General features: G+C 49.4%; 1 protein-coding gene across 1 annotated transcript; it reads left to right on the forward strand.

The window, feature by feature from the left end:
• The first annotated feature begins 275 nt into the window (after positions 1 to 275).
• Positions 276 to 14224, forward strand: si:ch211-243g18.2 (uncharacterized protein LOC559906 homolog). Its single transcript, XM_052037322.1, has 8 exons — positions 276 to 1282; positions 3539 to 3621; positions 4471 to 4627; positions 6107 to 6271; positions 7225 to 7350; positions 9460 to 9677; positions 11261 to 11301; positions 13905 to 14224. The coding sequence occupies exons 1-8, from the start codon at positions 707 to 709 to the stop codon at positions 14021 to 14023; spliced, it is 1485 nt and encodes a 494-aa protein (XP_051893282.1). The 5' UTR covers positions 276 to 706; the 3' UTR covers positions 14024 to 14224.
• Positions 14225 to 14963: the final 739 nt, after the last annotated feature.

A 14963-nucleotide genomic window follows, 5' to 3' on the forward strand; every position in this document is an offset into this window, starting at 1 on the left:
TCACTGTACCTCGGTACAACTAACAATAATAAACTAATTCTATTTCTCCCCAGCGCAGGAAGGAAGAGTCACATCTTCATCCGTTGGCAGGTCCCAGCACTGACTCCCCGTCTGATTCCAACCCTTGCCCCTCCCCACCCACCCCCCACCCCCACAGTGTCCTCCCTTCGGTACCGCTTCCAGTCGACTACCGGGCAGATTTTATTTGAACCGACACCCCTCCTGCGTTAGGAAGCAAAGTGCCGCGGCGCAACAGGTACACAACGCTGGAGGAACTCGGCGGGTCGGGCAGCGCCTGTCGAGGGGAAATGCTGAGTTCCTCTCTGCATGGTGTGTGCCTTGCTCCAGATGCCCAGCACCTGCCCTCTCTCTGGTGTCACCCAAACACCGCGGAAGGCTGGGAGGCTGAGAGTGGGAGCAGAGCCCGCGGAGAATAGACTGCGGGTCAGGCAGCCTCTGTGGAGGGAGAAGCAGAAATTCTGCTTATTTCCAGAATTGTGTTTTCCGCCTGAAATGTGAACTGTGAATTCTCCCTCCGCCGCGGCTGCCCGACCTGCTGAGTATTCCAACGTTTTCTGTCTCCATTACTGTCTCCCAGAGGTGGTTGTGAACCGCCGCTGGCTTGGTCAAACCCCGCCAGGCTCCGCACTGTTGTGGATGCCAGCGGTTTAATCCCACGGCTTGAATCTGCACAGGTGGGGAGTGAATGCCAGTGGGCAGGGCAGGGCGGTGCGACTGGGCGTTGGCTGCGCCCGTTGCCGAGGAATGGGGCGAGTGGGAGTGTCCGGAGCCGAGGTGGGGCCGCCTCTCGCTGGCTATATACAGCGGGAGGCAGCCTGCGGGGCGCTCAGTCCAGCGCCCGACTAGCTCTCCCGCCGCAGTCTCCGCTATACTGACAGCCATGCCCAGTATCACCAGCACCATCTCCAGCCGCCGGACGTCCCGCCGCAGTGTGGCTCCCTCCTTCTCCAGCCGCTCGGTGCAGAGCGGGTCCTGGAGCCGGGGGTCCGCCACCGGACACTCCCTGGTTCTCGGCTCCGGCGGCGGCATCAGCTCGTCCGCCGGCCTCCTGATGTCGGCGGCGGTGGCCGGGCCCGGGGGCGAGAAGGAGACGATGCAGGGGCTGAACGAGCGGCTGGCCCGTTACCTGGACAAGGTGCGCACGCTGGAGACCAGCAACAGGGAGCTGGAGGTGCAGATCAGCGCGCTGCTGGAGGAGCGGAGACCGGTCGAGAGGGACATTAACCCCATGTTGGCGCAGGCACGGGTCCTCAACAAACAGGTACAGGCACCCTGACCCTCACACCCCACACCACGACCCTCACACCCCGACCCCCACACCTCGACCCCTACACCCCACACTCCGACCTCACATCCCGACCCCCACACCCCGACCCCCACACCTCGACCCCTACACCCACACTCCGACCTCACATCCCGACCCCCACACCCCGACCCCTACACCCACACTCCGACCTCACACCCCGACCCCCACACCCCGACCCCTACACCCACACTCCGACCTCACATCCCGACCCCCACATCCCGACCCCCACACCCCGACCCCTACACCCACACTCCGACCTCACACCCCGACCCCCACACCCCGACCCCTACACCCACACTCCGACCTCACACCCCGACCCCCACACCTCGACCCCTACACCCACACTCCGACCTCACATCCCGACCCCCACACCCCGACCCCCACACCCCGACCCCTACACCCCACACTCCGACCTCACATCCCGACCCCCACACCCCGACCCCCACACCCCGACCCCTACACCCCACACTCCGACCTCACATCCCGACCCCCACACCCCGACCCTCATACCTCACACACCATCCCTCACACCCCGACCTCACACTCCGACCCTCACACCCCATCCCTCACAGCCCACACCCCGAACCTCACACCCCAACGTCACACCCTGACCCCCACACCCCGACCCCTACACCCCACACCCCGACCCCCACACCCCGACCCCTACACCCCACACTCCGACCTCACATCCCGACCCCCACACCCCGACCCTCATACCTCACACACCATCCCTCACACCCCGACCTCACACTCCGACCCTCACACCCCATCCCTCACAGCCCACACCCCGAACCTCACACCCCAACGTCACACCCTGACCCCCACACCCCAACACCACCCACACACCCTTATCCTCTTCCTCCGGTTCCTCACACATCTCCCCACCCCTCCCCAACCCCAACAACCCCACCCTCGACCCCCCCCCCCCAACCCCGAGTCCAGGCTCCGAGTCAGTGTTTTACCGCCGCTCACCGTTCGCCCCCCCGAAAGCTCCTGAAAGGGATTCCGCCTGTTGCTTTTCTGGCGTCGTGTTTGCGGCGGTAACGAGGTTTCAGTGGGTTGCTGGGTCTCTGCACATCGCTTGTCTCCCGCCCGCAGTGGGAAGCCGGCTGGGAGAACTTCGCTCCAGGAGCAGCCGGGCTCGGAGCGGGGACCCCTGGACGATGCAGGTCGGAGTGTTTCTGTTGCCAGCGGCCAGTCTGGGGAACAGATCGGTCCCCGGGCAATCCCGCCCGTGTTATATCCCGGGAATATTTCCCATTCCTGCTCTGGGTCGTTGCTGGAAAATGCGCAGGGAGTCAGACCTACAGGGCCCCTCGTCCAACGGAGTGTGATCATCTTACCCGAGAGGGCGGCCACTCCACGGCGAGAGAGCCAGGGTTGGGGCGGACTCCCAGTGTGTCTGGTGTTGGCAGGAGAGGTAGGGCAAGAGACGGGGCGCTGGGGAAGGGTCTCGACCCGAAACGTCGACTGTCCCATTTCCCCCCACAGGTGCTGCCTGACCCGCTGAGTTCCTCCAGCAGACTGGGTGGTAAATTGGTAAATTGGTTTATTATTGTCACATGTACTGAGGTACAGTGAAAAACTTTGTTTTGCATGCCATCCATACGGATAATTTCATCCCATCAGTGCATTGAGGTAGTACAAGGGAAAACAATAACAGAATGCGGAATGAAGTGTTACAGTTACAGAGAAAGTGCAGTGCAGGCAGACAATAAGGTGCAAGGTCATAACGAGGTAGATTGTGAGGTTGAGTCCATTTTGTTGTACTAGGGAACCGTTCAATTGTCTGATAACAGTGGGATAGAAGCCGTCCTTGAGCCTGGTGGTACGTGCTTTCAGACTATTGCATCTTCTGCCTGATGGGAGAGGGGAGAAGACAGAATGTCCGGGGTGAGTGGGGTTTGTTTGTGTGTTTGATTGTGTGTTGCTCCAGACTCCAGTATCTGCCGTCCCTTGTGTCCCCCTCATCCAAAGAATATGTGCAACGCTTGTATGCACACGGTGGCCCCAAATAATCAAGGGCACAGGTGCAAGGATCCAACAAAAGGCGGGACAATTGATTTCCTTGTGTGAGGTGGACAACAATTACAATAATCTGTCGGCAGTTTTAATGAAACCCAGCACTGCTTCTGGGCTTTGTGTCGATGCCGGGCGCACTGGGACATGTGACGCCGAGTTTGACGGGATGTTGCTCCCCTTGGTTTCCAGATCCTCGACCTCACTCTGGGCAACGCTGCCATCCTGCTTCAGATTGACAACGCAAGACTCAGCGCAGAGGACTTCAGGACGAAGTTTGTACCACAAACCTTTTCTCACCTTTGCAATTATAGTTCAATCCAATACACAGCAGTCCGGACAGAATCCTTTCCCTATCTATGGGCGCGGACACTGCCAGAGCTTATTGTCCATCACAAGCACCCTGGACTGACCATTGGCTGTTGGCAGGGCTGGAGTCACATATAGACCAAGATGGGAAAGTAAATATTTCTCTCCAGGATGTTTGTGCATCAGATGGGTCTCTAGAACATAGAACACAGAACAGTACAGCACAGGAACAGGCCCTTCGGCCCACAAAGTCTGCACCGAACACGATACCAAATTAAACTAATCCCTCCTGCCCGTACATGACCCATATCCCTCCATTCCCTGCAGATTCATGTGTCTAACAGCCTCTAAAACACCACGATCGTATCTGCTTCCACCCCCACCCCTAACAGCACATTCCAGGCACCCACCGCTCTCTGTGTAAAAAAACTTGCCCCGCACATCTCCCTTAAACTTTCCCCCTCTCACCTTAAATGCAATTTACAATGATCCAGTAGTTTCGTGACATGAAGGATACTTGCACTTAATAAAAATGATGGTTTATTTAATTAATTATCAATGGGCCAGATCCTGACAACATGACGACAGGCCACCATACCCTGCGTTCAGGGCTCCAGTGCACACTGTGGTCTGCTCTGGCCTTTGCATTTTTAACTCTGTAAAATCCCACTTGAGTTAGCAGAACAATAGTTATCCATGACGTGTTAGTGTATGCACTGGCCACAGGTATGAAATGCGCTGTAGGGGAAAGGTCTGGACAGCGTTGATGTTTAATTTCAGAGGTTTCTAGATTCTGTGCCTCTATCCTATTCCAGGCTGGAGTCCGAATCACTTGTCCGTCAGGCCGTGGAGAACGACATTGACCGTCTGAGGCGCGTCAAGGAGGAATATGAGGTCAACGCCGTCTCTCTGAGGAACGAGTCTGATCTGTTGACTGAAGAAATTCTGTTCCTGAAGAAGAACCAGGCAGAGGTAAGGGCAGCTTCACTCACAGAGACAGCGTCAGCATTAGTTGTCCATCCCGATTACCCCCGAACTGAAGTGTGCTGATCTGAAGCATTGACTCGGTTTCTCTTCCCACAGATGCAGCCTGACCTGCTGAGTATTTCCAGCATTTTTTATTTTTAACTCTCTATTGGAGCTTGCTCGACATGGCTTTCATACTTTCTACCTCACAGAAGTACATTCCAAAATGTTTCATTGGCTACAAAGCACTTTGGGGGCTCCTCCTAAACAGAGCTGCTGCAAAATGCAAAGTTTTTTCAGTTATCTTATTGTACTTAGCTAACTAACCCTTAAATTGGCATGTCCCCTTTGACCCTCGCCAATTTTTATCCATGCACCATAGAAAGCATCCTATCTGGATGCATCACAGCTTGGTATGGCAACTGCTCTGCCCTTGACCGCGAGAAACTGCAGAGAGTTGTGGACCCAGCTCAGCACATCACAGAAACCAGCCTCCCCTCCATGGAGTCTACACTTCCTCCATTCTATCTAAGATCCTCTTAAATACCACTATCGTATCTGCCTCCACCACCACCCCCCGCAGCACATTCCAGGCACCCACCACTCTCTGTGTAAAAAACTTGCCCTGCACGTCTCCTTTAAACTTTCCCCCCCTCACCTGAAATTACAACTTACAATGATCCAGTAGTTTTGTGACATGAAGGATACTCGCACTTAATAAAAATTTATGTGTATTTAATTGTTTTAATTATCGATGGTCCAGATCAGATTATCAGTGGTCCTGAATTCCTTCAGCACTTTGTGTGTGATGCTCCAGCATAATCAAAGACCCCACCCACCCCGGACATTCTCTCTTCTTCCCCCCCATCCCATCAGGCAGAAGATACAAAAGCCTGAAAGCACGTACCACCAGGCTCAAGGACAGCTTCTATCCCGCTGCTATAAGACTATCAAACGATCCCCCAGTACGATAAAGTGGACTCTTGACCTCATAATCTACCTCGTCATGGCCCTTGCACCTTATCATCTGCCTGCACTGCACTTTTTCTGACACTGTAACACTTTATTCTGCATTCTGTTGTTGTTTTCCCTTGTACTACCTCAATGCACTGTGGAATAATTGATCTGTATGGATGGCATGCAAAACAAAGTTTTTCACTGTACCTCAGCACGTGTGACAATAATAAACCAATGTACCAATTTAAAATTTACCCATCTCTGCTAATTGCCTCAAACACTACTGAGGTGAACCCTACACTCTCAGTACCCCCTGCATCGCTTCTGAATTTCTGACTGGATTATTTGTGACTACCTTATCTTTATGGACATTAGTTCTGGAGACCTTCACATTGCCTGCCATCCCATAAAGACAATCATTGCTACCAAGAGGAAGGGTTAGATGGAGGGGGGGGGTTGCTAAGTAGGGAACCCCAGAACGAAGAGAGCATGTTGTTCAACTGTTCAGACTGTGTTGTTGTGTGGCAGGAGATTAACGGGCTGAAAGCCCAGTTGAAGACTGAGAAGGTTTCTGTGAGTGTGTCATCGAATAAGGAAACTGATATCTCTGAACTTGTGGCGAAGGTCAGGACTGAATATGAAAATTTAATCATGAAAAACAAAGCTGACGCTGAAGCCTGGTACCAGTCGCAGGTAAGGATTCTCAAAGCTGGCACTGTCGTTACAACCTTCTTCACACAGTATCAGTTCATGAGACTTCAATCTTCATCCTGTCATAGAGCCATACAGCATGGAGCCTTCAGCCCAACTGGTCCATGCCAACCAAGATGCCCCATCCAAACTAGTCCCATTTGCCCACGTTTGGCCCATATCCCTCTAAACCTTTCCTACCCATGTACCTGTCCAAATGTCCTTTAAATGTTGTCATTGTACCTGCTTCAAGAACTTCCTCTGACAGCTCATTCCACATAGATACCAGCCTTGGTGTAAAAAAATTGCCCCTCAAGTTCCTATTAAATCTCTCCCCTCTCGCCTTAAACCTGTGCCCTCTAGTTCTTGATTCGCCAAGCCTGGGAAAAAGATTGAATGCATTCACCTTATCTGTACCCCTCGTGATTTTATACACCTCTATAAGATCACCTCTCAGTCTCCTGTGATCCAAGGAATAAAGTCCCAACGTCTCCTTATAGCTCAGTCCCTCATGTCCCGGCAATGTACAAATCTTTTCTGCACTCTTTCTAATTTAATAACATCTTTCCTATAGCAGTTTCTATATCTTCTCTTATTCTTCATTGGAAATGCAAGAAGTTTGCACAGAGTGCAGCGATTTACATTTGAATCCAATCCTGCCTCGACATTCTTAATGTTGAAAAATTGCAAAATATTTTCCTTAGATGCTGGACAAAATGTACCGTGTAAAAACAAAACATATGATAGGCATAGAATTGTGAACTGTTAAATGCTATGACTCAATGATTGACCATGAATTTGGTTAGAACAGATCGGTTTGCTGATGTTAGTATCACACATGCAGGCACAAAGTAACTTTTCTGAATTTATTTGCATACTTGGAGTATAATTATTGCGTCAGTCTGTAGCCGTAACATGCCAGGTCAGAATTTACGGCGTTTCTGTTCCCAATACAGATTCAGGTTGTGACCACTGAAGTTGAGCAGAATTCAAAAGCATTAGACGATGCTAAAGCTGAAATCAACGTTAAACGGCAAACGGCACAAGGTCTGGAGGTGGAGCTGGAAACCCTGAAGGCACAGGTACTGCCAACGGTATCAATGCGGGACAGGGCAGGACTGATTAGACCTGTTCTGTGAGAAAACTTGAAGAAGCAAATATTCCAAGGATTCACAATTCCACTTCTCCTTCTCAAATTGTTGGTTAGAAATAGAGGTTGGACAAGCTTGGGTTGTTTTCTCGGGGCTGAGGAGAAACCTGATCAAAGATTATAAAATACCGAGAGATAGGGTAGACAGAATCTTTATCCCAGGGTAGAAATGTTGAATACTAGAAGGCATAACTTTAAGGTGAAAGGGGGGGGAAGTTTAAATGAGATGTGCAGGGCAAGTTTCGGTGGGTGTCTGGAACAGGCTGCCAGGGGTGGGGGTAGAGGCAGATACAATAGAGGGGTTTAAGAGGCTCTTAGACAGGCCCATGCACAGGGCAAGCAAAGGACAGGGATCATGTATGGACTGAAGGGATTAGTTTAATTTGACATCATGCTCAGCACAGACATGGTGGGCCGAAGGGCCTGTTCCTGCGCTGTACTGTTCTATGTTGTCTGGGTAACGATGGCACAGTTCCAGGAACCTCTGTTCTGTCCTGACCTCAGACCCAGGTGCCGTTTCCACGTCCTCCTGGATTCCCCCCACGTCCCAACAACATGCAGGTTGGTGGATTAATTGGCTCCTGTAAATTGCCTCTGCCGTGTAGGCGGTTGGTCCAGCATGGAGAGGGTTGATGGGAGTGTGGGGAGAATAAAATGGGATGAGTGTAGGGTTAGAGTAAATGGGAGGTTTGTGGTCAGCACAGACTCGTTGAGCCGAAGGGCCTACTTCCGTGCCATTTGACTCTATAGTTCCATGACCAAAGCGGCTTCCCAACCTGTCACCACATTTGCAGCTGGCAACCTGTCACATGGGCTTACTTCCCTGTGTGTCCATGTAAAACAAATCTCCAATCCAACGCAGAAGTCTATACCCTGTAGACTTCTCGTTTGTCCCAGTACAATACACCTCCATTCCCCCCATTCACTCTGGTCAAGACTTCCTCATAAAATTTGAATAAATTTGTCAGAAACACTTACCCATTCATGAAGCCACACTTGACTACGCCTCATCTGATATGATTTCCCAAATGCTCTGCTATTACTTCCTTAAGTCCAGCCACAGAGTTTTGGATGGCATCTGATTAAAGAAGGATACAACACAGGAAGCTGTCCTGAATGTTGATAGAAAGTTTCCCTTCATGGGTGAGTCTGGGATCAGCCACAGAGTTTCATGGAATAGTTCCATTGGATAAGGGATCACCCAATTAGGATGGAGGAGAGATTTCTTCTGTCAGAGGTTTGTGAATCCTTGGAATTCTCAACCCCTGAGAGCTGTGGAGTGGAGTCATTGAATATTTCCAAAGATGGACCGATTCTTGGGGGTGAAAGGGAAGAGAGGCTGAAGCTGAGGCAAGTATCAGATCAGCTGTGATCTTACTGTATGGTACCACAAACGACTGCAAATGCTGGAAACACTCAGCAGGCCAGGCAGCATCTGTAGAGAGAGAAGTAAGAGTTAACGTTGCAATTTGAAGAGATGCCGTGCATATAATCCCACTACGCTGCTTCTTCAACTTGAAACATTGTCTCAGTCTCTCTCTTTCTCTCCACAGACGCTGCCTGACCTGCTAAGTGTTCCCAGCATGACCTGTTTTTGCTTCAGATTTTCAGCATCTGCAGCTGTTGTTAATTTTCCTTTGTCGCTGAATGGTGCAACGGGCTCAAGGCACTGAATCGCTGGCTCCTGTTCTTTCAGCTCTTGTGTAATATATGCAAATGTAATTTCCAAACAAGGCAGTCCTTTTGTTGTAGTAACAGGAAAGGTGTAGAATAAATAAGTTAATTAAAGGATCTACTTCTTCTGAAAGGTAAAACTAGTTGGAATGGTCAAAGGATTTTATCAAAGGTTAAGATGATAGAGAAGTCCTCAGACTGCCATAGTTGCTGAGCAGATTCAATTTTCATAACTTTGCATACTGATTATTATGGATTTTCCTATATTGAAATATAGGTTCGTACTCATGCAATGGTTAAGAGAAAACAAACGAAATTTGTAATTCACCTTTTAGCTCATTGGAGTATCTTTTGTTAAATTTCACAGATCAATGGACTCGAAAATATACTGGGAGAGACTGAGAAGAGAAATGAGGAGGAGTTCAATAAGCTGCAGTTAGTTATCTCCCAGCATGAAGCTCAGTTGGTCGATCTACGGAATGAAATCTTGAGACACAAAGACAACTACGATGATCTTCTAAAAATCAAACAAACTCTGGAGGCAGAGATTGCTGAGTACAGGCGCTTACTCAACGGGAACATGAGGTAACAGAAACGTATTGCAGAAAAGTGTAATTGCCAGAGTTTTGTTTAGTGGAGACCTGTGGTTAAATGGGTAACATAAGGTTGAGCTTAGCTTCCAAATGTTACAGCTTTGGCAACAGAAGGCCACTGTTGCAAAGTGTGTGGAGGCACTTGTCAAACCCCTGCACTTGTTGGGTTCCTGCTGTCGGCTCAGCTGGAACCATGGAAGACCCTGAAGAAGGCTCTTAGCACTGTTCCTGAGGGGCTTCTGAACATAGAACATAGAACACTACAGCACAGTACAGGCCCTTCGGCCCACAATGTTGTGAGATCTATCGAACCCTTCCCTCCCACATAGCCCCCTATTTCTCTATCATTCATGAGTCTATCTAAGAGTCTCTGAAATGTCCCTAATGTATCTGCCCCCACAACCTCTGCCAGCAGTGCGTTCCACCACTCTCTGTGCAAAAAAACTTACCCCTGACATCCCTCTTATATCTTCCTCCAATCACCTTAAAATTATGTCCCCTCATGTTAGCCATTGTCGCTCTGGGAAAAAGTCTCTGACTGTCCACTCGATCTATGCCTCTTATCACCTTGTACACCGCTATCAAGTCACCTCTCATCCTCCTACTCTCCAAAGAGAAAAGCCTGAGCTCGCTCAACCTATCCTCATAAGACATGCTCTCCAATCCAGGCAGCATCCTGGTAAATCTCCTCTGCACCCTCTCTAAAGCTTCCACATCCTTCCTATAATGAGGCGACCAGAACTGAACACAATACTCCAAGTGTGGTCTGACCAGAGTTCTATAGAGCTGCAACATCACCTCACAGCTCTTGAACTCAATCCCCCGACTAATGAAGGCCAACACTCCATACACCTTCTTAACAACCCTATTGACCTGCGCGGCAACCTTGAGGGATCTATGGACGTGGACCCCAAGATCCCTCTGTTCCTCCACACTGCTAAGAGTCCTGCCATTAACCTTGTATTCTGCCTTCAAGGTCTCCAGGTGGCAGGCAAACTCATTGTGAACACAACCCAAACTGGGCCTTCCTGCTTACCTGCTGGCAGCTTTCCCCCTGGGTTTGAAGCTTCCATCCTGAGTTTGAACATGGGGTCAAGTGGTGGTGTCCATTCTCAGAGGTGCTGTCCGTTGCATGGGACATGACACTGAGGCGCCAGTGGTCGTGCATGTAATCCCACTGCAGCGTTTCAGAAGGGCTGTTGCATTGAACAGCCATAAAAATCTGGGTAACTTGGAAGCAAAGGTCTGTGGATGGAAAGCAATGGGGGGGTGGGGGTGGAGTTGATGGGAATGTGGGGAGAATAAAATGGGATTAGATTGGGATTAGTATAAGTGAGTGGTTGGTGGTTGGTGGTTGGTGAAGAGTCAGGGCATGAAGGGCCTGCTACTGTGCTGATTCTACAACTACTGAGAGTGATAACTGCTGCTTGTATGAGAATCATTGAATCAGGCTGTCATCATTTAATTGTATAACTGAACTGTGACAACTTATAATGACTTTGGTTAAAATGGCCTTGAACAAACTGCACAGTAAGTCAACTTTGTGTCTTACCGCTGTCTGTCTTATCACTGCAGTGTGAAGCCAGATCCCCCTCCACGAACTCCAAGTCCTCCTCGTAAGTATCTATGTGTCGAAGGTCATTCGCATGCCTTAGGTGTTGATAGGTATTGTCCACACTCTCCACCTCACTGCCCATCATCTTGCTGGGATGAACTAATACAGCTCCTGTCTGCTGCCTCGGGTAAAGAGGATGGGGATTTAAGAACGACACTTTTAAAACAAAGCTTAATGCCATGTTGGTCATGGTGATAGTACCAGCATCTGTTTCCCCGTTATCCTTTTCCCTGGTCTAAGAACAGAAGGAGTAGAAGCAGGGATTGGCCATTCAGTCCCCGATGTCTGCTCTGCCATTTCATGGCTGACCTTTTACCTCAGCACCACTTTACTGCACTAACTAAAAATGGTGGAGCAGACTCAATGGGCCGAATGGCCTAATTCTGCTCTTATATCTTGTGGCGTTGAGGTCTAGTGCCTTATGCCTTGGCTCCCTTATAATCCTAAAACCTACAGGTTTGTAATGAGGATACTAACTCTGCCCCCACAGCACTCACGGGTAGAGAACTCCCGAGGATCACCACATGGGCTGGGAGGGTGATAAGACCAATTCTTGCTCCTATTCCTTATATTCAATACAAAGTCATTTCCAAGCTGCTTAACCTCATCCACCCCAATCTTCCCCAGTTGTTGTCCCTGTGGCCTCCTCTCCCACCGTATTATAGAGTCATAGAGTCACACAGCAAGGAAACAGGCCCTTCGGCCCAACTGGTCCATGCCGAACAAGATCCCCATCTAAGCCAGTCCCATTTGCCCATATTTAGCCCATATCCCTCTAAACCTTTCCTATCCGTGTACTGGTCCAAGTACACTTTCAATGTTGTTAATGTACCTGCCTCAACCACTTCCTCTGGCGGCTCGTTCCATATACTGACCACCCTCTGACTGAAAAAGTTGCCCCTCAAGTTTCTATTAAATCTCTCCCCTCTCACCCTAAACCTATGTCCTCCTGTTAGAACATAGAACACAGAACTGTACAGCACAGTAACAGGCCCTCCAGCCCACAATGTTGTGCTGAACCAATTACATTAGTAATAAAATGCCCAACTCAACTAATCCCTTCTGCCTACACAAGGTCCACATCCTACCATTTCCCTCACATCCATGTGCCTATCTAAGAGCCTCTTAGACGCCTCTATCATATCTGCCTCGACCCCCACCCCTGGCAGCACATCCCAGGCACCCACCACTCTCTGTGTAAAAACCCCACGCATCTCCTTTGAACTTACCCCCTCTCACCTTAAATGCATGCCCTCTGGTATTAGACATTTCGACCCTGGGGAAAAAGATACCAGCTGTCTACTCTATCTGTGCCTCTCATAATCTTATAAACCTCTATCAGGTCTCCCCTCAGCCTCCGCCGTTCCAGAGAGAACAACCCAAGTTTGTCCAACCTCTCCTCATAGCACATGCCCTCTAATCCAGGCAGTTCTTGATTCCCCAACCCTGGCAAAAGGACTGTGCGCATTGACCCTATCTATGGCCCTATTGTGGGATTTTCAGCTAATGCCCATCTCTCCATTGCCTTCCCGGCTGGTTTACCCTCTTGCCTCATTGCCAGCTTTGTTACGGTTGGCTCCGCACCGTGGTGCCCATTGCTCCCACCCTCTCCTTTCAGCCTCTCCACCTCCACTCTGTGGCCCTTCAGCCCAACTCGTCCATGCCGACTGTGTTGCCCAGCGAGCTGGTCCCATCTGCCCGCGTTTGGCCCATAGCTCTCTACACCTCCCCTACCCATGTACTTATCTAGGTGGCTTTTAAATGTTGCTGATGTGCCCGCCCCAACCGCTATTTCTGGCAGCTCGTTCCAAACACGCACCACCCTTTGTGTGAAAAAGCTGCCCCTGATGTCCCTTTTAAATCTCTCACCTCTGATCTTAAACCTATGTCCTCTTGTTTTTAGCTCCCCCTCCCTGGGAAAAAGACGATGTGCTTTCACCCTGTCTATGCCCCTCATGATCTTTTCACCTCTGTCAGGTCACCCCTCAATCTCCTACATTCCAGGGAATAAAGTCCTCTACACAACCTCTCCTTGTAACTCAGGCCCCCAAGTCCAGGCAACATTCTGGTAAATCTTTTCTGCACTCTTTCTAGTTTAATAACATCTTTCCTACAACAGGCTGACCAAAACTGTACACAATACTCCAAGTGTGGCCGCACCAACGTCTTATATAACTGCAGCATAACTTCCCAACTCCTATACTCAATGCCCTGACTGACGAAGGCCAGAGTGCCAAACGCCTTCTTCACCGCCCTGTCTATGGGTGACACCACTTTCAGTGAACTATGCACTTGCACTCCTAGGTGGTCAACTTTCATACACTCCCGGCTCTCCGCAATCACCCAGTCCAGACGTCGACCGTCCATTTCCTTCCACAGCTGCAGCCTGACCCGTTGAGTTCCTCCAGCAGTTTTTTTTTGCTCCAGATTCCAATATCTGCAGCCTCTTGTGTCTCAAACCACTTCTCACATTCCATTAGTGGCATCAGTTGATGAATGAGCAATCAGATAGTCTTTCATACAATTAAGTCCCATCACATAGGTAATCCAACTGTCAGATTTAAAAATTCAGCTTTAACCTCATCTTCCCTTCTTACTTAACAGCTGAGGTCACAACGAGGAAGATTGTCAAAGTCATCACGACAACATTGGTTGATGGCAAGGTTGTGGATGAATCAAGTAAAGTGGAAGAATATAGTGAGCAGACTCAGAGACTGGAGTGAGCGCTCACGGTTGTACCGGTTCTGGTTTACTGAAATATTATGTATCATCAGGAATCTGTGTATTGGGACATAATGGTTTTATACTGGTGGTTGAAGCAATGAACTGCTATCATAAACATGTATAAAGGGGCTAAATTTTCTACTCTTTTCACTCTGTGCAATGGGTTAACTTTTAATAAATGCTGGAGTTTTTATCTGTTATATCATTGTGGAGTTGTTTCTCTGATTCCAGCCGGTAATGGAACATCAGCGCTAATGGAACTTCTGTTAGTGTTGTATTAAATAACCCATCATCAGTGATGACCTGGAAACTACAAGGTAGTTGTAAAACAGAGCAAAGTCAAAGTCGAGTTTATTGTCACAATCACAAGTCCATGTGTGCAATGAAAAACTTACTTGCAGCAGCATCACAGGCACACAGCATCAGATAAGCAGCATTCGCAAGAACAACATAAATTAAGCATGAATTATACACAATTTTTACAAGAAAGAACACATTTAAAACAAAGTCCATTTTAGTGCAAAGTGGTCAAAGTGGTTCCAGTGTTGCTGTACTGAGGCAGTGATTAGGGTTGTGCCGGTTGGTTCAAGAATCAAATGGTTGAAGGGAAGTAGCTGTTCCTGAACCTGGTGGTGTGGGACTTCAGGCTTCTGCACCTCCTGCCCGATGGCAGCTGCGAGAAGATGGCACAGCCCGGATGGTGGGGGATCTTTGATGATAGATGTTGCCTTCTTGAGGCAGCACCTCCTGTAGATACTCCCGATGGTGGGAAGGGATGTGCCTATGATGAACTTCACTGATGTTCTTTAGGGAAGGAAGTTTAAGTTTGCTGTCCGTACCTGGGGCATGGACAATGAGGGTGGTCTTGCCAATAACCCGTGAATTTAAAAGAAAGCTTCATTATCTTTCACATTACTTCATATTCCCTGACATAACCAC

This window comes from Pristis pectinata, chromosome 23 (assembly GCF_009764475.1).
Source record: "Pristis pectinata isolate sPriPec2 chromosome 23, sPriPec2.1.pri, whole genome shotgun sequence".
NCBI lineage: Eukaryota > Metazoa > Chordata > Chondrichthyes > Rhinopristiformes > Pristidae > Pristis > Pristis pectinata.